Source organism: Cherax quadricarinatus, chromosome 47 (genome assembly GCF_038502225.1).
Source record: "Cherax quadricarinatus isolate ZL_2023a chromosome 47, ASM3850222v1, whole genome shotgun sequence".
Taxonomy (NCBI): Eukaryota; Metazoa; Arthropoda; class Malacostraca; order Decapoda; family Parastacidae; genus Cherax; species Cherax quadricarinatus.
In genome coordinates this window covers 12665546-12691391 of record NC_091338.1, presented here as the reverse complement: position 1 = coordinate 12691391, position 25846 = coordinate 12665546, and the positions used below count along the sequence as shown (strand labels likewise).

The following is a 25846-nucleotide window of genomic DNA, read 5'->3' as shown; positions in this document are numbered from 1 at the left end:
TCTTCAAGGAGTTTCATACTCCATTGTGTCTAAAACATTGCTGGGACCTATAAATACTTTGTATATTTATTTCTAGACAATAGTAAATGACCAAGGCAGGTGAAAATGTTCACCTGTCAGTGTGATTGTTACTATTTGAGTACTATTTCAGTACATAATATTAGTGTCAGAACAAAGATTGGCTATGAAATCACAAGAACTATTATAAATTGTAATTATCAGAACATAAAAATTCTTTTTCTTTCAACAAACCGGCCGTATCCCACCAAAGCAGGGTGGCCCAAAAAGAAAAACAAAAGTTTCTCTTTTTAACTCTAGTAATGTATACAGGAGAAGGGGTTACTAGCCCCTTGCAGGGAGACTAATGTTCACTCCAGCATAAACAAGCCACAATGACCATGTGTCAACCACTCCCTCGTATTTTTGTACAATTTCCTTCTTCAGTTCTATCGCATTTATTATTATTATTATTATTATTACTATTGTTATAATTAGCAGTAGCAGAAATGTTTGATTCTTTGCTGTATTCAAGAGTAAACGCATGATGTCACCGTCCAATACCTATCCAAATAGCCATTCCAATATGCAGTCATGAATGTGTTTACATTATTTATATTGTAGTTTAATAGCAAATAATGAACAAACGAAGCACTCGCCACACTGAGTGGTGGGAGGGCTGGCTGCCAGTTGCGGGGGTCGGAGGGAGGGTAGTAGGGACTCGCAGGTGGCGGGAAACTTAAATATGATTTGGCGGTTGGGAATTCGAGAATGTGTGAAGCCCGCGAAAACTGAAAACGCGAATGTTGAGGGAGACCTGTATTTGAAAATATGTAAAAAAAACGTAGATCTACTTTTGGAGTACTATGCATGTGAACATAGATCTGCTTGGACAGTTTAAGGGTTAAGGGTTAAAGCACTCCAAAGCAATTATTTATTATTATTATTATTATTATTATTATTATTATTGTTATTATTATTTCCATTGACATACCATCTTCACAGATTTTAATAATTTCTTAAGCTGTCACGATACACCGAGAATGTAAACACACACATGAACACACCAGCTAACCCCTTTACTGTGAACTTTTGTACTTCTTCTATTTTCCTCTTGTTTTTCCAAGAGGAAAAACAATAGGAAATTTGTACAAATATGTAGTCTTGGAGACTGTGAAAGCTAGTGTACTGAGTGGCTGTAGGAAAGAGATTAAGATGCCTGATGCTGCGCTGCCCGTTCATGACCCAAGTTCTCATACAGTATACAATAACAACTCATTAGAGAGCCTGTCATAACTCCAAGTTGTCTGTAAATGAGTACGTCGGTAAGTGAGGAGAGGCTGTAATACGTAAGTACGTATTACGTACATACTAATAATATAATACGTATGTACCACTAATAGTAATTATAATACGTAATTATAATAATAGTAATATAATAGTGACGCATACCATAACAGTAGTACATTTGTCATTTTTAGACATTTTTTGTACTTTCTTTTCATATTTTTGTGCCAAATGCTTCAAAATACAAATTGGTAACTCTCTGGGTGGCTGTAGATACAGCTGCTATGACCAATGGTGATCTCAGTGTTGACCAAGGGTCAAAAGAAAGAGGAAGTGCGCCGCTCTGAGTGACCGCAGCAGACCCTTGGGACGCATAATTTTGTCTTATACAAATTTCTTACACAAGGCCTCGCCCAAAGAGAAAGTATTCATGTACGATCAGCAAGAAGCTCAGGAAGCGATTAGCAACTACGAAAAAAGCTAGAGAAATGAAGGCAGCAGCAGAGAGTGAGGCAGATGGCCGCCGCCGCCACCACAACTGTAGCCACAGTGATCACATCTTCACTTATAAATACATCTGTCTTAACCACACCTGTGGTTACATATGTGACAACCTCACCACTAATCATAGATAAACACAAACTAGGTGTGGAGTTATGGACTTGGCTAGGCAGTACCAGCATAATACTTCTACGATGTGTACAACACTAATTAAGAGTGAAGCAAGTAAATCAGTGAAAAGTGAACACTCCATTTTCTCTTATAATAAGAGCATGGGAAGATACTATAGTCAGAGTGGGAGAGTAAATGGCGGATGCTGCCACCGCTGCCGCCAGCACCATCACTGGCCATATTATGGCCCATTTTATTCATTCTAGAGTACATGTGTTTCTATGTTATTAATATTGTTTATTATGTCATATTAGATGAATTGTGATGGATAAGCTGCCTCCTGAGAGCAGGAATTCCGCTGAAATGGATTAATGGCATTTCAATTAATTTAAATGAGGAAAATTGACTTGGCACGTGAACAAATTGGGATACGAGCAAGGTCCCAGAACGGATTAAATTTGTAAACTGAGGTTTCACTGTATTTGAAGTTGCTGTGCATGACATGCGGCCCGCTGGGCGCAGTTTGTCAACCCCTGTACTAGGCTATTATAACAGAATTATGAAGGCATTCGAAGAAAGCCATAATGGAAATGTGGGATACACAGATTTTGCAAAGACATTTGACAAATGCACTCATGGGGTAATTGCATGTAAACTGAGGGCAGTACGATTAATGGGGAAAGTTGGTAAATGGATATTAAACTTTCCGACAAGTAGAACACACAGGAGTGGTAGTAAACAGAGTAAATCCCAGCATTAAAGTTAAAAGCTCAGTACCCAAGGCTTGGTCCTGGTGCCTTTACTGTAAGTTTCTTATCCTCACAGTGGACATACACAAAAACACTTGCCACAATTTCACATCATTTGTGAATGGTACTAAAGTAAGCATGAAAATTACCTATTCCAATTCCAATTTAAATTTTTATTTCCATGCATAGTTTACAATGTGTAATTACAATATTAATTTGCTAAGTGCAAAGAAAGTCACTGTCATGCCAAGGCATTTCGGGTAGACTAAACCTAATGCTTTACAGACTACTTAATACTAGACATATATATCATAGTTGATTTGAATTGAACATTGTTTTTTACATATCAACAGAGATAGTAGCGGTTTCATAGTAATTAGATTAACAGGCAGTTGAATAACAAGTTACAGAATTATATTTTAGCATGTTATGCATAATGAGATTGAGACAATTTTAGTTTTGAAATCTTATAAAATTTGAGTTGATGGTGGCAATAGTATATGGTGTTTGTGTTGTTAGTTTTGGGAGATGGTGATTTCTAAGTAGTGCCTTGAATTAGTGTGCAGGCAGGAGCCCTTTTGTATTTTCAGGCACTGCATTCCAGATCTTAGGGCCCTTTATGTGCAATGCATTTTTGCATAGGGAGAGATGGACATGAGGGATATCAAATAGTGTTTTGTGTCTTGTGTTATGTAAGTGGGTTCTGTTGTAGTTAAACCATACCACGGGTGGGATTTGAACCTGCGGTCAGAGTCTCAAAACTCCAGACTGTCGCGTTAGCCATTGGACCAGCTAGCCACAATAAGATTCGTCCAACTAGGTATATTTCTACACCATAGGAAGGTTAGCATAGGCACCACTGTGACCACAAATGCAAGTTTTTACAGACGAATCTCCAGCTAGCGTGGCCGCGACGGTCTGGAGTTTTGAGACTGACCGCGGGTTCAAATCCCGCCCGTGGTATGGTTTGTTTGTAATCGTGTCACTACGATTTCGTGAGTCATGTTGACGGCATTGAGGGGACTTGAGCTAGAGTTCATCACAGCCACTGTAGTGCCTATTGTGCCTACTGTAGTAAGCACAATAATGTAAGTGGATATTTTGTATATGAAGCAGGTTCAAGCTCTTAAATAGTGGTGGGGTGGGTTGCTTGGTGCAGGAGTTTGTAATCATTCTCACAGCAGCTTTCTGTTGTGTAATTAAAGGTTTAAGGTGATCTGCTGTGGTTGAACTCCATGCACAAATACCATAAGTGAGGTAAGGGTAGATGAGAGAATGGCAAAGAGCAAGAAATGGCGTTTGGGGTACAGAGTACCGTATCTTAGAGAGGATGCCTACCGTTTTGGAGATTTTTTGGAAATATGCTGTATGTGGGTCTGAAATTTAAGACAGCTGTCGATGTGGAGCCTTAGAAATTTTCCATCAGTGTGTCTTGAAATGGAGGAACCATTTATCGATATGTTTAGCTTACTATTTGCAGCTCTGTTACCAAACAGAATGAAGTAGGTTTTGTTGATATTGAGAGTAAGTTTGTCGGTCATCCAAGTGGATATTTTTAGCAGCTCATTGTTTACTGTGTTTCTAAGTATGGTTTGGTTTGTGAGAGAGAAGATATAGGTAGTGTCATCTGCAGAAAGAACAGGTTTAAGTAGTTTGGAGGCATTAGGGAGGTCATTGATGTATGTAAATGAGAAAGAGAAGTGGTCCAAGAACACTGCCCTGGGGGACTTCAACTAGAACAGGTTGTGTGGTGGAGGCAATACCATTTGTGTATACATACTGATGTCTGTTGCTAAGATATGATTTAAGGTAGTCAAGTGAGTGTCCTCTGACCCTGTAATGTTCAAGTTTTAGGGGCAAGAGATCATTGTCAGCTGTATCAAATGCTTTCCGTATGTTATGAAGAGGCCTTGGTAAAAGACACACAAAAGTTGTAAGAACATAGATACTTTATATACATCTTCCGGTGGGCAATGAAGAATAACATTCAGTGGTGACAAGTTCCAATTGCTTAGATTTGGAAATAATGGTGAATGATAGGAACATCTGAAGGGCCTCTGTGTAATAATGTCATCTGGCCTTTCTATTAAGGAACACAAAAGGCAAATGTCTTGAAAGCCAGGAAAATTTCAGGGTGGGATACTTTCAAAACAATGGAAAGTGTCAATGGTGATACTAGATACTATTCAAGTTGCTTGTGCTCTTTCACTTAGTGTTCAGTGTTAACCACTTCTTTCAGGGCAGGAGAGATATTGGAGCCAGAACAGATAGAGATAATTTTTGGCTAGTATAAGGCCAATAAAGCATTTAAATTACTGGTAAAGCCTCAAAATTCTAAATATGTACTTGTTGGAGTGGAGGGGAAGGGAGATACTCTACATGATAATATTTATGTGGAAGGTACTGTACTTGAGGTCCTAGTTCTAAATCTGCATACTGCCATAGCAATATACAGGAGTGAGAGATAAAGGAGAAAATGTAAAATAATCCCAGTGAAAAAAAGGAGCACCATGGGCACAATAAGAAAACGTATCAATATCTGTAGACCCAAACTAACATTACACCAAAAAATATTAGAAGCACTGCTGTAACAAGTGTAGAAGTCTTCAAGAGGAAATTCAACAAGTGCAAGAGCAACTAAGCTGTAATTGATATATGTATAGGCCAATTGGTTGCCAACAGCAACAGCCTGGTTGAACAGGCAAGCACCAGATAAGCCAGGCCCAGGGCTGGACTGTGGGAGTAGGAAAACTCTTGAAACCTGTCAAAGGTATATCAAGTCTAGAAAGAAGGAAAAAAAATTGGCAAAACTTAATTTATTGTGCAGTACATCAGTAGTGTGTATTCTCTGCTATAAATCAACACACAAGGGAGGAGGTAAAGGAGGTTTTGTGTGCGAGGGGCTTGGACTTCCAGCAGGCATGCGTGAGCGTGTTTGATAGGAGTGAATGGAGACAAATGGAGACGTGCTGTTTGAGTGTGAGCAAAGTAACATTTATGAAGGGGTTCAGGGAAACCGGCAGACCGGACTTGAGTCCTGGAGATGGGAAGTACAGTGCCTGCACTCTGAAGGAGGGGTGTTAATGTTGCAGTTTAAAAACTGTAGTGTAAAGCACCCTTCTGGCAAGACAGTGATGGAGTGAATGATGGTTTAAGTTTTTCTTTTTCGGGCCACCCTGCCTTGGTGGGAATCTGCCAGTGTGATGATTAAATAAAAAAAAAAAATAAATCAACCTTGGTCATAAGCTGAAAGTATGCTCTTCTTTCTAATTTTTTTTTTTTGTGAATTCACTGTACGTATTTATTTACCTTTTCATTTTAAAGAACAGCTAAATTGATTTACACTCCTAATATTTTCAGACTCATTTTTTTTCAAATTTGCAAAGAAAAATGCAAATAAGAAAGCATCATTGGAGTTTGATTTTAATTTATCATTAGTATTAATTATACTGTGTGTAAATTCTGTACTGTACTTCTTAATATTTTGCAGAAATATCTGGAAGGCATTCTCTTCAATCCTCTGTTGGCTTCATCACTTCCAGTTAAGAGATTTCTTGATCCAACAAATTATACAAGGAATTTCCTAGGTAAATGCAATAAAATTATGCTTCTAACTTGCTAAGTTACACAGGGTAGCACAACTATGGGCCTATGGGCCACATTTTGTCATTATTGGCCATCTTTCATTTGCAAATACAGTATGTACCTAGCCATATGAAGGAACTAAGACTTCCTACATTTCTTGATGTATTGTAATAGCTGGGTCAACTTAGCAACACACTGGTTAATAATATAAATACAAATATTTGTTGTGCAAAAACAGTGTTGCATTTTTCTTTAATCTCTTGTATTATGGCTATTACCTCTATTCAGTAAGTACAGTTTTTTTTTGTACTGCAGTTTGCTTATCTCAGCACATTAATTGATATAATGATGTACAGTATATTCACTTTTTGGAACTAATTTTTTTACAGATTTTGGAGTGAAGTATATCCACTTTTTTGAACTAATCTTTTCAGATTTTGGCGAGTCTTTATGGAAAGTCAACAAAGTAAAAGACAAAAAATTCATTTGTTACACTACCATACAGTAAGGATTGGAGTATTGCCCCTCCAAAATGTGGCATACTTCCACATATACAATACTCATAATTATGTGAATTATCTTTGTAATATTTACAAAATTTTATGTGAATAAAAGCACTTTTTATTTACAGAGGAAGCAAGGCAGAATGTTCATATTGTTCTTAGATCTGGAGGAAGTCATGAGGTAACAGAAGTTTTGCCGAGTTGTGGTACTCGTATAGCCAAAGAATATTTTCTGGCACACCCTTTGGCAGATAGTAAAACACAGCATGTGCTGTGGTGGGCTCCTTTTGGTCCTGATAAAGCTATGAACCTTCGGGATACTCATGCTACACTCACAGCTCTTGTGCAGTGTCAGGTAAAACTGTAAATGTGATGAGAATTATTTCTTGAATTTCTCTCTATGCATTATTGTACATGCATTTTAATAGCAACCTATTAAAGTTATACAGATGTTTTGGAAGAGAATGTAAGGCTTTTACTGTATATAAATAGACTTTGCTTTGCTGAGAAACATGCCTACATGATTTTTGAAAGGTTTGTCCTTTTCACTAAAAAATTCTGAATAACATCTTTCCTGTCTACTGGGATTAGTAGTGGTAGAGACTTAGGAGGAGGTGTGAAATTGCCAAAACTTTTATCCAGAGGGCTGAGGAGGGGTTGTTGAGGTAGTTTGGACATGTAGAGAGTATGGAACAAAATAGAATGTCTTTGAGAATGCTTAAATGTGTAGGGAAGGGAGGGTGGGGTAGGGGTCAGCCTAGGAAAGATTGGAGGAAGGAGGGTAAAGGAGGTTTTGTGTGCAAGGGGCTTGGACTTCCAGCAAGCATGCATGAGTGTGTTAGAGAGGAGCGAATGGAGACAAATGGTTTTGAGGACTTGACGTGCTGTTGGAGTGTAAGCGAGGTAACCAGCTGGCCAGACTTGAGTCTTGGAGATGGGAAGTACAGTGTCTGCACTCTGAAGGAGGGGTGTTAATGTTGCAGTTTTATAACTGTAGTGCAAACATGCCTCTGGCAAGACAGTGATGGAGTGAATGATGATGAAAGTTTTTCTTTTTCAGGCCACCCTGCCTTAGTGGGAAACAGCCAATGTGTTAAAAAAAAAAAAAAAAAAAAATTACACTTTGGACAAAATTGAACAACCTTTTGTGTGTGCTATACCAAACCTTGTCAGTGCAATTACCATAGTAGTACAAGCACGAATGGTCAACTTTCAACTTAATTGGTATTGTAGCTAAAACACAGAAATGTACATATAGATCCTTTCCTCCTGCTCCTACTACTCCTCTTCCTCTTGCTCCTGCTCCTACTACTCCTCTTCCTCTTGCTCTTGCTCCTACTACTCCTCTTCCTCTTGCTCCTGCTCCTACTACTCCTCTTCCTCTTGCTCCTGCTCCTACTACTCTTCCTCTTGCTCCTGCTCCTACTCTTCCTCTTGCTCCTCCTCCTACTCTTCCTCTTGCTCCTCCTCCTCCTCCTCCTCCTTTTGCTCCTCCTCCTCCTCCTTTTGCTCCTCCTCCTCCTTTTGCTCCTCCTCCTCTTTTTGCTCCTCCTCCTCCTACTTCTGCTCCTCCCTCCATCCTGCTTCCTCCCTCCTTGTCCTCTTCCCTCCCACCTCTTCCCCCTCCATCCTCCCTCTGTCTTACTCCTCTTCCTTCTTCAACGAAAAGAAAAATTTAAGTGATGCTTGGAGATTTAAAATTAGTTTAGGGATAACAATTAGTTGCATAATGCATTGCTGCTAATTTTGTGATAATGTAACAGAAAAAACTGATTGTTCACTGATAAACTGTATACAAAATAATTCTTTAATATTTTTGTGCTTTACAGCATCCATACATAGTACCAGCAGTCAGTAGCATCGCCTCAGAAGCTGGAGTGTGTGTTGTGCGACCATGGTTTCCTCAGGTGGGCACATATTTATTTATATACTGTATTTCATGTAGAAATTCTCTTGCATAATTTTTCCCTGGCATTTGTAAATTGTAATTAACATTTCACTTGCAACATTAAACTGGGTAAGCAGATTAATATAGGTATAGGTAGTGAATATAATCTTACGAATGTGAGGAAGTACAAAGGAATACCCTTAACCTTTTTTTTTTTTTTTTTAAACACCAGCTGTATCCCACCAAGGTAGATGACCTAAAAAGAAAAATTTAAGTGTTTCCTTTTAACCCTTTGACTGTTTCAGTCGTATATATATACACGTCTTACGAGCCAACATGTTTGACATGTATATAGACTCAAAAATTCTAGTGGCTTCAAATCAAGCAGGAGAAAGCTGGTAGGCCCACATGTGAGAGAATGGGTCTGTGTGGTCACTGTGGTCAGTGTGCACAGTATAAAAAAAATCCTGCAGCACGCACTGCATAATGAGAAAAAAAAACCTCTGACAATGTTTTTGGATTAAAGTGCCGAATTTGAGGTGTATTTTCGTATAGTATTTATGGTTGTATTCTCGTTTTCTTGGCTGCATTTGATGGAATGGAAGACATATTATAGAAATAGAGATGATTTTGATTGGTTTCACTATGAAAAGGACCTTGAAATGATACTCTAAGTAGCGCAATGTTCGATTTTTGCCGATGTTCAAGAGTAAACAAATGACATCATTGTCCAATAAGTGCCCAACTAGCCATTCTAATACGCAGTCACGAATGGGCTGACATTATTTATACAATTATTACAATAATGCAGTAGTCTGCTTAATAATAAATCTTCTATTTTTTTGTGTGAATAAAAATTCAAAATAGAAAGCAAGAGTATATAAGAGGGGCCTGGAGATGTGACTGATGAACAGAGGAAATGTTATTTTAGTGCCAGAAATGTCTGCATTGTTCATTTTGGACCCTATTTTGAAACTGGCATATTTTTTAATTTGCATGAAATTGGCCAAATTGCCAATTTCTGACCACTTTATTGGGTAGTTTAGATTGGTAAATGGGCAGTTTTTTGTACTCGCTTGATAGAACAATTGGAGTTGGAGTTCTAAAGAAATAGCTGAGTTTGGTCGACTGGAACAATGGAATTGGCCGAAAATAGGGCTCAAAGTGGGCGAAATCGCCAATTCGTAAATATCACCAAGATCGCTAACTTCGCGAGAGCATAATTCCATAAGTTTTCCACCAAATTTCATACTTTTGGTGTCATTAGCATTGGGAAGATTCTCATTTCATAAGACTTTTTAATATTTTGTGACACTGAGAGACACTAAGATTGGGGGTTGCGACAGTCAAAGGGTTAAATATACCCATAGCTATACCTCTAAAACTTTATGCTGAAGGGTTTGTCCATAAAATGTTTTACAATTTCAATTATAAATTAAGCTTCCTCAAGCCTGTATATTACATAGGTTTGTGAAGCATATATTACATTTGTACATGTATCTTTTGAATATTGTACCTGTACAAATTAACCCTTAAACTGTGGCAGACCTGGGAAAAAAAATGTTTTGACAATGACAGATTTAAAAACAAGAAAATCCTACAATTTTTAGCCCTTAAACTGTGTCTTGTGTACTAGTTCGCAAATGCTGTCTGTGTTCAGTGTACTAGCACAATGCACATTTTTTTTTTACCCATCAAATCTGCCACCAGCCAATATTTTTAACCTCAGCACAACTCTTTGGGATCTTCTCCCATTTAGCCATACATTTGAAAAAAAAAGATCCAAGGCTAGCAGGGTCCACACATTGTATCATGGTTCACTACTCAGGTGATGACTATCATCGACGTACTAGTACACCTATCCAGCAAAAGTAAACAGTGAATCAGGAGTCGTTTTTCTACCACCAGCTGCCTTCCAGCATACAGGGTGTGCAAGTGACAGTGATGACTTTTTCAGTCCAATTTTACTAAAACTTCCTGATATTAACAGTGGAATTCCACCACAAAGTACATGAAGTATATTTTACCCAGGATAACCCAGTAAAGTTAGTGGGAATAATTTTCATGTTTTGAGGAGTATTACACACTGAAACAATTGTAATGTTATAAGCCAATGATTCTTAACCTTGTTGGAGGTATTGAACCCTGCAAGTTTCATCTGTGCATTCACCGAACCCTTTGTAGTTGGTAAAATGAAATATGATTTTTTCAAAATATGATTTTAATCAAAACTGCTAATCAATGTGACTTTTGGTGTTGCCTTTCAGAGACAAGTTCAAAAATGCGTGGCTTCACCTTGGCAAGTGCCACTCTTATATCATTTTTACAACAAAATCTGTTCCTTTTCTTCATTTTGATGTCTTTTTTTTTTTTTTTTCAACAAGTCGGCCGTCTCCCACCAGTGACCCAAAAGGGTGACCCAAAAAAGAAAGAAAATCCCCAAAAAGAAAATACTTTCATCATCATTCAACACTTTCACCACACTCGCACATTATCACTGTTTTTGCAGAGGTGCTCAGAATACACAGTTTAGAAGCATACACATATAAAGATACACAACATATCCCTCCAAACTGCCAATATCCCAAACCCCTCCTTTAAAGTGCAGGCATTGTACTTCCCACTTCCAGGACTCAAGTCCGACTATATGAAAATAATCGGTTTCCCTGAATCCCTTCACTAAATATTACCCTGCTCACACTCCAACAGATCGTCAGGTCCCAAGTACCATTCGTCTCCATTCACTCCTATCTAACACGCTCACGCACGCTTGCTGGAAGTCCAAGCCCCTTGCCCACAAAACCTCCTTTACCTCCTCTCTCCAACCTTTTCGAGGACGACCCCTACCCCGCCTTCCTTCCCCTATAGATTTATATGCTTTCCATGTCATTCTACTTGATCCATTCTCTCTAAATGACCAGACCACCTCAACAACCCCTCTTCTGCCCTCTGACTAATACTTTTATCAACTCCACACCTTTTCCTAATTTCCGCACTCCGAATTTTCTGCATAATATTTACACCACACATTGCCCTTAAACAGGACATCTCCACTGCCTCCAACCGTCTCCTCGCTGCTGCATTTACCACCCAAGCTTCACACCCATATAAGAGTGTTGGTACTACTATACTTTCATACATTCCCTTCTTTGCCTCCATAGATAACGTTTTTTGACTCCACATATACCTCAATGCACCACTCACCTTTTTTCCCTCATTAATTCTATGATTAACCTAATCCTTCATAAATCCATCCGCTGACACGTCAACTCCCAAGTATCTGAAAACATTCACTTCTTCCATACTCCTCCTCCCCAATTTGATATCCAATTTTTCTTTATCTAAATCATTTGATACCCTCATCACCTTACTCTTTTCTATGTTCACTTTCAACTTTCTACCTTTACACACATTCCCAAACTCATCCACTAACTTTTGCAATTTTTCTTTAGAATCTCCCATAAGCACAGTATCATCAGCAAAAAGTAACTGTGTCAATTCCCATTTTGAATTTGATTCTCCAAAATTTAATCCCACCCCTCTCCCGAACACCCTAGCATTTACTTCCTTTACAACCCCATCTATAAATATATTAAACAACCATGGTGACATTACACATCCCTGTCTAAGACCTACTTTTACTGGGAAGTAGTCTCCCTCTCTTCTACACACCCTAACCTGAGCCTCACTATCCTCATAAAAACTCTTTACAGCATTTAATAACTTACCACCTATTCCATATACTTGCAACATCTGCCACATTGCTCCTCTATCCACTCTATCATATGCCTTTTCTAAATCCATAAATGCAATAAAAACTTCCCTACCTTTATCTAAATACTGTTCACATATATGCTTCAATGTAAACACTTGATCTACACATCCCCTACCCACTCTGAAACCTCCTTGCTCATCTGCAGCCCTACATTCTGTCTTACCTCTAATTCTTTCAATTATAACCCTACTGTACACTTTTCTTGGTATACTCAGTAAACTTATTCCTCTATAATTTTTAGTCTCTTTTGTCCCCTTTCCCTTTATATAAAGGGACTATACATGCTCTCTGCCAATCCCTAGGTACCTTCCCCCCTTTCATACATTTATTAAACAAAAGTACCAACCACTCCAACACTATATCCCCCCCTGCTTTTAACATTTCTGTCATGATCCCATCAGTTCCAGCTGCTTTACCCCCTTTCATTCTACGTAATGCCTCACGTACCTCCCCCACACTTACATTCTGCTCTTCTTCACTCCTAAAAGATGGTATACCTCCCTGACCAGTGCATGAAATTTCTGCCTCTCTTTCTTCCTTAACATTTAAAAGTTCCTCAAAATATTCTCGCCCTCTACCTAATACCTCCATCTCCCCATCTACTAACTCCCCTACTCTGTTTTTAACTGACAAATCCATACTTTCCCTAGGCTTTCTTAACTTGTTTAACTCACTCCAAAATTTTTTCTTATTTTCATTAAAATTTCTTGACAGTGCCTCTCCCACTCTTTCATCTGCTCTCCTTTTGCACTCTCTCACCACTCTCTTCACCTTTCTTTTACTCTCCATATACTCTGCTCTTCTTTTAACACTTCTGCTTTGTGAAAACCTCTCGTAAGCTACCTTTTTCTCTTTTATCACACCCTTTACTTCATCATTCCACCAATCACTCCTCTTTCCTCCTGCCCCCACCCTCCTATAACCACAAACTTCTGCCCCACATTCTAATACTGCATTTTTAAAACTATTCCAACCCTCTTCAACCCCCCCCCCACTACTCATCTTTGCACTAGCCCACCTATCTGCCTATAGTTGCTTATATCTCACCCGAACTTCCTCATCCCTTAGTTTATACACTTTCACCTCCCTCTTACTTGTTGTTGCCACCTTCCTCTTTTCCCATCTACCTCTTACTCTAACTGTAGCTACAACTAAATAATGATCTGATATATCAGTTGCCCCTCTATAAACATGTACATCCTGGAGCCTACCCATCAACCTTTTATCCACCAATACATAATCTAATAAACTACTTTCATTATGTGCTACATCATACCTTGTATATTTATTTATCCTCTTTTTCATAAAATATGTATTACTTATTACCAAATCTCTTTCTACACATAGCTCAATTAAAGGCTCCCCATTTACATTTACCCCTGGCACCCCAAATTTACCTATTACTCCCTCTATAACATTTTTACCCACTTTAGCATTGAAATCCCCAACCACCATTACTCTCACACTTGATTCAAAACTCCCCACGCATTCACTCAACATTTCCCAAAATCTCTCTCTCTCCTCTACACTTCTCTCTTCTCCAGGTGCATACACGCTTATTATAACCCACTTTTCACATCCAATCTTTATTTTACTCCACATAATCCTTGAATTAATACATTTATAGTCCCTCTTTTCCTGCAATAACTTATCTTTCAACATTATTGCTACTCCTTCTTTAGCTCTAACTCTATTTGAAACCCATGACCTAATCCCATTTATTCTTCTCCCTTGAAACTCTCCCACCCCCTTCAGCTTTGTTCCACTTAAAGCCAGGACATCCAGCTTCTTCTCATTCATAACATCCACAATCATCTCTTTCTTATCATTTGCACAACATCCACGCACATTCAGACTTCCCACTTTGACAATTTTCTTCTTCTTATTCTTTTTAGTAATCTTTACAGGAAAAGGGGTTACTAGTCCATTGTTCCCGGCATTTTAGTTGACTTTTACAACACGCATGGCTTACGGAGGAAAGATTCTTATTCCACTTCCCCATGGATATAAAAGGAAAAGTAGTAAGACCAAGAACTATTAAGATAAAATCAAAGAAAACACAGATGAGTGTGTATAAATAAATGTGTACATGTATGTGTAGTGTGACCTAAGTGTAAGTAGAAGCAGCAAGACATACCTGTAATCTTGCATATTTATGAGACAGACAAAAGACATCAGCAATCCTACCATCATGTAAAACAATCACAGGCTTTCGTTTTACACTCACTTGGCAGGATGGTAGCACCTCCCTGGGCGGTTGCTGTGTACCAACCTACTACTTTGCTCGCAAAGATACATTTTTACAAACGGCGTATCTCGAGGGCTTTCTTAGCAGTAAGAGAGTACGCTATGATTTGGTGAAACCAAAACATTGAGAGCGTTTTTGTTTTGAAGAGTTGCTGTTGAACCTGGCTCTGCTGAAGTTCAATGATTTCGTTGAGGTATTCATCACTGACATCTGCTGTTGCAACACTGAACATGAACGGCTGTCTCACCCATGCTGGATATGACACTGATGGGGAAGTATCCGTCGAGAGACTTTGCAAGCTCATGTAAGTGCATGACAATTGCTTCCTTCAGTTCCCTGGGTACAGAAATGTCTGATTCCAGACACGTCTTTGATCTTTCTCACACAGTCATCCAGCAAGGGAAAGTTTGCAAAGTTATCGTTCTCTGTTCATTGTTTCCATAATGGTAGCTTTTTTCGAAAAGCCTTCAGGTTTTCTTCTGTTTCAATGATGTCGACTTCACCACCCTACATCTGTCAATTGAGATGATTGAGAGCATCGAAGATATGGGCCATGTATGCCAAAATGAGAATGAATTCAGAATTTTCGACGCAATCTGCGTGAGTGTTGGTGCTCTTGCAGAAACGGCTAATTCCACATGCAAGGCAAAAAACGATTCAGCATCTTTCCCCTGGATAACCACTGAATGTTAGAATGGTATAAAGTACCTCGAATTCAGAGCCCATTTCGTTACACCGCTCTTTGAAGATGCGGTGCTTTATAGCACTATTTTGCACGTAGTTCACACATTCCACTACAATTTTCAATACTTCTGCCAGTTTTGGAAACAAGGTTTTTGTTGCCAATGCATGCCTGTGCAGAACACAGTGCATAACAATGATGTGTGGTGCACTGGCTTTCACCAGCACTCCAAAGCTAGAGTTTCGTCCCAGCATGACTGGAGCTCTGTCCGAACAAACTGCAGAAACCATATTCCACGAAAGATCATTGTCTCTGAAGAAGTCATCCACAAGTTTCTTCATGTCAGCTGCCTTGGTTGCTGTTGGGAGGGGCTTACAAAATAAAAAATCTTCCTTTATCACGTCGTCTTTCACATAGCGCATGAATACAACAAGCTTGCTTAGACTGGAAACGGTGGTGGTCTCATCGAGTTGGAGGCTGAATTTTGCTGGGCTTGAAATCAGATCTGCAACTACTTGAGCCAAGATGTCATCGCTCATGTTGTCTATTCTGTTGCTGATGGTGTCATTTGAAAGAGGAATTCGAGATAACTTATCTTCAGCAGCTTTTCCCAGCATGATATTCGCGATCTTCAACGCTGTTGATTTTACAAGTGTTTCACCAATGGTGTGCGATTTGCCCAGCTTTGCAATCAGGTACGCAACTTGATACGATGCTATGAGTTGACTCCCATTACGTTCTGTTATACAACTAGCCCTCCACTTTCGCGAGTTCCACTTTCACAAGCTTCGAACATTCGAGAATGCCCAGCTGCCCAGTCATATTTACCAATTTTACCATTTTACGATGTTTTCGTGTGTTTTATGATTGTTTGTGGTTCAATGAGTTAAGGAAGCAGTATTGTAAGGCTAAGTAAATGCTTTTACAGTGGAGCGCCGAGTTTTGTCAGCCCTGAGTATCGTATGCTTCGAGTTTAGAACTGTTTTTTCGGCTTAAATTTTGTCCCGAGTTTCGCACTGTGCCCCATTTTTCATCCTGCATACCAGACCTGTCTGCCTGCCCATGCCTGTGCACCTCCCTGCACAGCCGTCGTGAGTCAGTCTGGCTTTGGTTCTCCCCAAGTGAACGTTACATTATATACTAGGCATTTAAAGTGCCCTAGAGCAATAAAATGCATGATGAATTAGACACATGTGCAACTCTTGGGTCTAATTTATCAACATGTCGGTTCTCTGAACTATTCATCTACAAAAAATAAAATGCATATACAGTACACTCATTACTTGCCTTAAAATATTTGTAGTCTTAATATAGAGTGAGAGGTCAGTAAACAAGATGAGTACATAAGAGTACATGAGTGTAGAAGGTTCGGTGAGTTTTGTAAACAAACCAGTTTTGGTTAGCAGTCCGGACACAAGTGGTTTATGTTCACTCTTCGTGATTTTAATGTGTTTGTGCACACCAGCACAGGTGCAAGTTGTGGAGTTTAAAGCAGTTAAGTTCAGTGACAGTGTAGCATTGAGTGTAGTGATTAAGCGATAGAAAAAGGACGAAACGAAATAAAATCCTGACAGCATAAGCCACTCTGCCTATCTTCTGCAAGGTATGTATGTTATGGTTTTCGTATAAAAGAAGTGATCTAATGCAGTTTGCCTCTCAAACTCTATTTTCTCTTATACCTAACAGGTCTGAAGGAGGAACCACTGTCCTCCCCTGCCGCCACGTATGTAATGACATACATAATTTATTCCTTCTAGATTGTGTATCAGGTTTTTATGTTATTTATATTGTTTATTATATCATATTAGATGAATTGTGATAGATAAATAAGCTGTAGAGTTGATGATAGCTTCATATTGAAGTACTATTTTGTCATGCCTCCTGACAGCAGGAATGGATTAATTGGATCTACATTATTTCTTATGGGAAATATTGCTTCGACTTTAGGACATTTCGACTTTAGTACATTTCGACTTTAGTCCTATCTCCTGGAACGGATTAAGGATGAAACTCGGGGTTCCACTGTATTATATTTCCCAACAATGTATTTGCGCATCAAAACATTCATGAATGCTACAGTACAGTATTATTATATTTCTTTACATCATATTAGCACACCAAACATTCGCGAATTTTCAAGATTCGCGAGGTTCTTGATCCCCTAACCCTTGTGAATGTGGAGGGCCTTTTGTACATGTGAATCCATATTGTGCATATTTGTCCAACCACTTTCTTTTTTTGCTTAACCCTTTGACTGTCGCAGCCCCCAATCCTGAGGTTGTCTCCTGGTGTCGCAAAATTTAAAAAAAAAAAAAATTATTTTTTCTTATGAAATGATAGAGAATGTTTTCCCGATTGTAATGACACCAAAAAAAACGAAATTTGATGGAAAACTGATGGAATTATGCTCTCGCGAAGTTAGCGACCTCGGCGCTGTTTACAAATTGGCGATTTCGCCCACTTTGAGCCCTATTTTCGGCTAATTCCATTGTTCCAGTTGCCCAAACTCATAGCTATTTCTTTAGAACTCCATTTTTTCTATCGATTGAGTACAAGAAACTGCCCATTTACCGATTTCAACTACCTAATAATGTGGTCAGAAATTTGCAATTTGGCCAATTTCACAAAAACTAAAAAATATGACAATTTCAAAATAAGGTTCAGAATGAACAATGCAGACATTCCTGGCTCTAAAATAACATTTTCTTTGCTCATCAGTCATGTCTCCAGGCCCCTCTGATATTACTCTTGCTTTCTATTTTGAATTTTTATTCAAAAAATAGAAGACTTACTATTATGCAGACTACTGCAATTCTGTAATAATTGTATAAATAACATCAACCCATTCATGACTGCATATTAGAATGGCTAGTTGGACATTTATTGGACAATGGCATCATTTGTTTACTTTTGAACATTGGCAAAAATCAAACATTTCCCCTACTTTGAGCTCCATTTCTAGGTTCTTTTTATAGTAAAATCAATCAAAATCACCTCTATTTCTATAATATGTTTTCCATTCTATCAAATGATACCAAGAAAACGAGAATACAACTTAAATACTATACGAAAATAGACCACAAAGTCGGCATTTTAATTAAAAAAAATGGTGGGAGTGTTTTTTTTCTCATTATGCACTGCATGCTCCAGGATTTATTTTATATGGTGCACACTGACCACACAGACCCATTCTCTCACATGTGGGCCTACCAGCTTTCTCCTGCTTGATTTGAAGCCGCTAGAATTTATGAGTATATATACGTCAAACACGGTACCTCGTAAGACGTATATATATGGCCGCGACAGTCAAAGGGTTAACCCTTTGACTGTTTTGGTCGTATATATAGTATGTCTTACGAGCCACCATTTTTGACATACAGTGGACCCCCGCATAACGATGGCATCGCATAGCGATTTTTCCGCATAACGATTACTTTTATCGCAAAATTTTTGCCGCGCATACCGATTAAAAACCCGCATACCGATTTTCGTCCGAGACGCGTCCAATGTGCCCTCAGCCAGCCTCACATGTGCCGCTCCGTCCCATTGTTTACCAGCCAGCCTCCGCGGTAACATCCAAGCATACACTCGGAATATTTCGTATTATTACAGTATTTTCGGTGCTGTTTCTGGAAAATAAGTGACCATGGGCCCCAAGAAAGCTTCTAGTGCCAACCCTGTGGTAAAAAGGGTGAGAATTAGTATGGAAATTAAGAAAGATTTTGAAGGGTTTGGGGCTAACCCTGAGAAGCCTATGCCAGTTGTGGAATCCATTGTGCCTACTTCAAAGATTAAGGAAATGTGTGCAGAGTGGGTTGAACTGCAAACCTTTATAGATGAAAATCACCCTGACACAGCTGTTGCAAGCCGTGCTTGTGACTATTTCAATGACAATGTTATGGCCCATTTTAGGAAAGTCTTGAAGGAACGGGAGGTACAGAGCTCTATGGACAGATTTGTTGTGCGACAGAGGTCCAGTGACTCTCAAGCTGGTCCTAGTGGCATTAAAAGAAGAAGGGAAGTAACCCCAGAAAAGGACTTGCTACCTCAAGTCCTAATGGAAGGGGATTCCCCTTCTAAACAGTAAGAAGATAATGCTCTCCCCTCCTCCCATCCCATCAATCATCACCAGATCTTCAATAAAAGTAAGTGTCATGTAATTGTGCATGCCTTTTTCAGTTTGTGTGTATTAAAATTAACATTTCGTGTGGTAAAAAAAAATTTTTTTCATACTTTTGGGCGTCTTGCACGGATTAATTTTATTTCCATTATTTCTTATGGGGAAAATTCATTCGCATAACGATTATTTCGCATAACGATGAGCCCTCTTGCACGGATTAAAATCGTTAACCGGGGGTCCACTGTATATACTCGTAAATTCTAGCGGCTTCAAATCAAGTAGGAGAAAGCCAGTAGGTCCACATGTAAGAGAATGGGTCTGTGTGGTTAGTGTGCACCATATAAACAGCATGCAGTGCATGATGAGAAAAAAAAAACTGACTTTTTTTTTTTTTAATTAAAATGCCGACTTTGTGGTCTATTTTTGTATAGTATTTATGGTTGTATTCTTGTTTTCTTGGTCTCATTTGATAGAATGGGAAACTATAGAAATAAAGGTGATTTTGATTGGTTTTACTATGAAAGAACCTTGAAATGGAGCTCAAAGTAGGGGAAATGTTTAATTTTTGCCGATGTTCAAAAGTAAACAAATGATGTCGTTTTAAAATAAATGTCCAAGTAGCCATTCTAATATGCAGTCATGAATGGGTTGACATTATTTATACCATTATTACAATATTGCAGTAGTCTGCATAACAGTAAATCTTCTATTTTTTGTTTGAATAAAAATTCAAAATAGAAAGCAAGAGTAATATCAGAGGGGCCTGGAGACGGGACTGATGAACAAAGAAAATGTTATTTTAGAGCCAGGAATGTCTGCATTGTTCATTCTGGACCCTATTTTGAATTTGTCATATTTTTTAATTTTCGTGAAATTGGCCAAATTGCAAATTTCTGATCATGTTATTGGGTAGTTGAAATCGGTAAATGAGCAGTTTCTTGTACTCAATCGATAGAACAAATGGAGTTCTTAACCCTTTGACTGTCGCAACCCCCAATCCTGAGGTGTCTCCTGGTGTCGCAAAATTTAAAAAAAAAAAAATAATTTTTTCTTATGAAATGATAGAGAATCATTTCCCGATTATAATGACACCAAAAAAACGAAATTTGATGGAAAACTGACGGAATTATGCTCTCGCGAAGGTAGCGACCTCGGTGCTCTTTACAAATCGGCTATTTCGCCCACTTTGAGCCCTATTTTCGGCTAATTCCATTGTTCCAGTCGCCCAAACTCATAGCTATTTCTTTAGAACTCCATTTTTTCTATTGATTGAGTACAAGAAACTCCCCATTTACCGATTTCAACTACCTAATAATGTGGTCAGAAATTTGCAATTTGGCCAATTTCACGAAAACTAAAAAATATGACAATTTCAAAATAAGGTCCAGAATGAACAATGAAGACATTCCTGGCTCTAAAATACCATTTTATTTGCTCATCAGTCATGTCTCCAGGCCCCTCTGATATTACTCTTGCTTTCTATTTTGAATTTTTATTCAGACAAAAAATAGAAGGCTTACTATTATGCAGACTACTGTAATACTGTAATAATTGTATAAATAACATCAACCCATTCATGACTGCATATTAGAATGGCTAGTTGGACATTTATTGGACAATGGCATCATTTGTTTACTTTTGAATATTGGCAAAAATCAAACATTTGCCCTACTTTGAGCTCCATTTCTAGGTTCTTTTTATAGTAAAATCAATCAAAATCACCTCTGTTTCTATAATATGTTTTCCATTCTATCAAATGAGATCAAGAAAACGAGAATACAACCATAAATACTATACGAAAATAGACCACAAAGTCGGCATTTTAATTAAAAAAATCGGTCGGAGTTTTTTTTTTTCTCATTATGCACTGCGTGCTCCAGGATTTTTTTTATATGGTGCACACTGATCACACAGACCCATTCTCTCACATGTGGGCCTACCAGCTTTCTCCTGCTTGATTTAAAGCCGCTGGAATTTGTGAGTATATATACGTCAAACACGGTACCTCGTAAGACATATATATACGGCCGCGACAGTCAAAAGGTTAAGAAATAGCTATGAGTTTGGTCAACTGGAACAATGGAATTAGCCAAAAATAGGGCTCAAAGTGGGCGAAATTGCCGATTCATAAATATCGCCGAGGTCACTAACTTCGCGAGAGTGTAATTCCATAAGTTTTCCATCAAATTTTGTTCTTTTGGTGTCATTACAATTGGGAAAAGATTCTCTATCATTTCATAAGAAAAACAATTTTTTTTTTATTTTCGAAAATTTTGTGACACCAGGAGACGGCTCAGGATTTGTGGTTGCGACAGTCAAGGGGTTAACATAGTATGAAGCGATTGAAAGATTAGGCAGGAAATCACAAATGCTGTACAATCACAACAGTCACAAGTCAGCTACTGAGCTCGCCAAATTCTCTGCAGCACAGATATCAAGGGCAAGCAATGCGGCATGATCAGCTGCAGCCAATGATGGCTTAAGCGGAGTTACATCACAAATCATACGAGTGGGGTGAACAGAATGGAGACACACACACACACACACACACACACACACACACACACACACACACACACACACACACACACACACCGTGTATGTTAGGCCCATATTGGAGTATGCGGCACCAGTTTGGAACCCACACCTAGCCAAGCACGTGAAGAAACTAGAGAAAGTGCAAAGGTTTGCAACAAGACTAGTCCCAGAGCTAAGAGGTATGTCCTACGAGGAGAGGTTAAGGGAAATCAACCTGACGACACTGGAGGACAGGAGAGATAGGGGGGACATGATAACGACATACAAAATACTGAGAGGAATTGACAAGGTGGACAAAGACAGGATGTTCCAGAGATTGGACACAGTAACAAGGGGACACAGTTGGAAGCTGAAGACACAGATGAATCACAGGGAAGTTAGGAAGTATTTCTTCAGCCACAGAGTAGTCAGTAAGTGGAATAGTTTGGGAAGCGATGTAGTGGAGGCAGGATCCATACATAGCTTTAAGCAGAGGTATGATAAAGCTCACGGCTCAGGGAGAGTGACCTAGTAGCGATCAGTGAAGAGGCGGGGCCAGGAGCTCGGACTCGACCCCCGCAACCTCAACTAGGTGAGTACACACATACACACGCACACGCACATGCACATGCACACACACGCACACACGCACGCACACACACACACACACACACACACACATCCATCCTAATAAGGAATCGTTCAGGATCCTGTACACCGTGTACATTAGACCCATATTGGAGTATGTGGCACCAGTTTGGAACCCACACCTAGCCAAGCACGTAAAGAAACTAAAAGTGCAAAGGTTTGCAACAAGCCTAGTCCCAGAGCTAAGGGGTATGTCCTACGAGGAGAGGTTAAGGGAAATCAACCTGACAACACTGGAGGACAGGAGAGATAGGGGGGACATGATAGCGACATACAAAATACTGAGAGGAATTGACAAGGTGGACAAAGACAGGATGTTCCAGAGATGGGACACAGCAACAAGGGGACACAGTTGGAAGTTGAAGACACAGATGAATCGCAGGGATGTTAGGAAGTATTTCTTCAGCCACAGAGTAGTCACGAAGTGGAATAGTTTGGGTAGTGGAGGCAGGATCCATACGTAGCTTTAAGCAGAGGTATGATAAAGCTCACGGTTCAGGGAGAGTGACCTAGTAGCGACCAGTGAAGAGGCGGGGCCAGGAGCTTGGACTTGACCCCTGCAACCTCAACTAGGCGAGTACAACTAGGTGAGTACACACACACACACACACACACACACACACACACACTGTGTGTGTGTGACCTCTGCCGAACGAACCCAGGTTAAGAACCGCTGTTATAAGCATTCATTGTACGTAGCCTTAGAATACCAAAATATTGAAAAAAAAAAAAGAAAGGGAATAAACTTTTTTTATTAACACATTGGTGGTTTCTCATCAAGGCAGGGTGACCCGAAAATGAAGAAACACCATCATCATTACTGTCTTTCCAGAGACATGCCTACACTACATTTAAAAAACTGCAGCGTATCAACGCTCCATCTTCAGAGTGCAGGCACTGTACTTCCCACCTTTAGGACTTGAGTCTGGCTAACCGGTTTCCATGAATCCCTTCATAAATGTTACTTTGCTCACATTCCAACAGCACATCAAGTCATAAATACCATTTGCCTCCACTTGCTCCTATCTAACATGCTTACTTGTGCTTGGGAAATCCAGGCCCCTTGCACACAACCTCCTTTGCCCCCCTTCCTCCAACCTTTCCTAGGATGACCCCTACCCCTTCTTCCTTCCTCTACAGATTTATATGCTCTCCAAGTCATTATATATTGTTCCATCCTCTCTAAATGTCCAAACAACCTCAACAACCCTTCCTCTGCCCTCTGGATAATACTTTTAGAAATTCTGCACCTTCTAATCTCCCAGCTACAGATTCTCTGCATTATATTCACACCGCTTGTTGTCCTCAGACACCACATCTTCATTGCCTCCAGCCTTCTCCTTGTTACAACACTCGCCACCCATGCTTCACACCCATGTAAGAATATTGGTACCACTATACTCTCGTACATTTCCTTCTTTGCTTCCATGGATAATGTTTTTTATCTTTACAGACTCCTCATTGCTCCACTCACCTTTTTCTCATGATCAATTCTGTGATTTGCCTTGTCTTTCATAGACCCATCTGCTGACAAGTCTACTCCCAGATATCTGAATACATTCACTTCTTCCATACTCCCTGCAATCTTTTATATCTTCATTACCTAAATTTTCTGTTATCTTCATCATCTTGCTCTTTCCTGTGTTCACTTTAATTTCCTTCTTTTACATACCCTTCCAAATTCATTCACCAGTCTCTGCAACTTCTCTTCAGAATCTCTCAAAAGCAGTGTCATCAGCAATGAGCAACTGTGACAACTCCCACTTTGTGTTAGATTCTTTATCTCTTAATCCCACCCATGATGATTCTCTTAAAATTGCTTGTGCTCTCTAGGCTGGAATACTGCTGTACACTAATGGCCCCCTTCAAGGCTGGCGACATTGCAGACCTGGAGAGTGTACAAAAAACTTTCATGGCACACACAAGTGTGATAATGCACCTAAACTACTGGGAACGGTTGAAGGTCCTTGATCTGTATTCCCTCGAATGCAGGCGAGAGAGGTGCATGATAATGTACACTTGGAAGGTCCTGGAGGGATTGGTACCAAACCTGCACACAAAAATCACTCCATATGAAAGCAAAAGACTCGGCATGAGATTCAACATTCCCCCGATGAAAAGCAGGGGGAGCCACGAGTACACTGAGAGACAACACAGTGTCTGGGGCCCAAGACTGTTCAGTTGCCTCCCAGCATACATAAGGGGGATTACCAATAGACCCCTGGCTGTCTTCAAGAAGGCACTGGACAGGCACCTAAAGTCAGTACTTGACCAACCAGGCTGTGGTTTGTATGTCAGCTTAAGTGTGGCCAGCAGTAACAGCCTGGTTGATCAGACCCTGATCCACCATGAGGCCTGGTCTCAGACCGGGATGCAGGGGCATTGACCCCTGAAACCCTCTCCAGGTAAACTCCAGGTAAACCTCTTGCCAATACCTGAGCATTCACTTCTCTTACAACCCCATCTATAAATATATTGAACAACCATGTTGACATCACACATCCCTGTCTAAGGCCTACTTTTACTGGGAAATAATCTCCCTCTCTCCTACATGCTCTAACCTAAGCCTCACTATTCTCATTAAAAACTCTTAATTGCTTTCAGTAACTTACCACCAGTTCCATACATTTGCAACATTTGCCAAGCTGCTCTCCTATCTACCCTATCATATTCCTTTTTCAAGTCCATAAATACAATGAAAACCTTTTTACCCTTGTCTGAATACTGTTCACCTATATGCTTCACTGTAAACACTTGACATACACACCCCCTACCCTTCATAAAGAACATAAGAAAGAAGGAACACTGCAACAGGCCTACTGATCCATGCAAAGCAGGTGCATGTCCCCTCCCTCCCCCAATTAGCCCAATGACCCTCCTAATCAGGTCACTTCGACTTAATGAAGGAGCACTGCATCAGACCTAGTAGCACAAGCTAGTCAGGTCCAACTCGCATCCACCCACACCCACTCATGTATTTATCTAGCCTATTTTTAAAGCTACACAATGTTTTAGCCTCAATAACTGTACTCAGGAGTTTGTTCCACTCATTCCCAACTCTATTACCAAACCAGTGCTTTCCTATATCCTTCCTGAATCTGAATTTTTCCAACTTGAAACCATTGCTGTGAGTCCTGTCTGGGGGGGGGGGGGGAATTTTCAGCATGCTATTTAAATCCCCTTTATTTATTTCTGTTTTCCATTTATACACCTCGATCATATCATCCCTAATTCT

The 25846-nt window shown here is 39.5% G+C and overlaps 1 protein-coding gene across 3 annotated transcripts in view; it reads left to right on the top strand.

The window, feature by feature from the left end:
• The window catches only part of LOC128696487 (PX domain-containing protein kinase-like protein), a 130340-nt gene that overhangs the window by 39665 nt on the left and 64829 nt on the right, over window positions 1-25846 (top strand). For all 3 annotated transcript variants that reach the window (XM_070094686.1, XM_070094688.1, XM_070094687.1), the window contains exons 2-4: window positions 6136-6232; window positions 6862-7088; window positions 8563-8640. In XM_070094686.1, the coding sequence (XP_069950787.1) occupies window positions 6136-6232; window positions 6862-7088; window positions 8563-8640 (402 nt within the window). The remainder of the gene's footprint in view (window positions 1-6135; window positions 6233-6861; window positions 7089-8562; window positions 8641-25846) is intronic.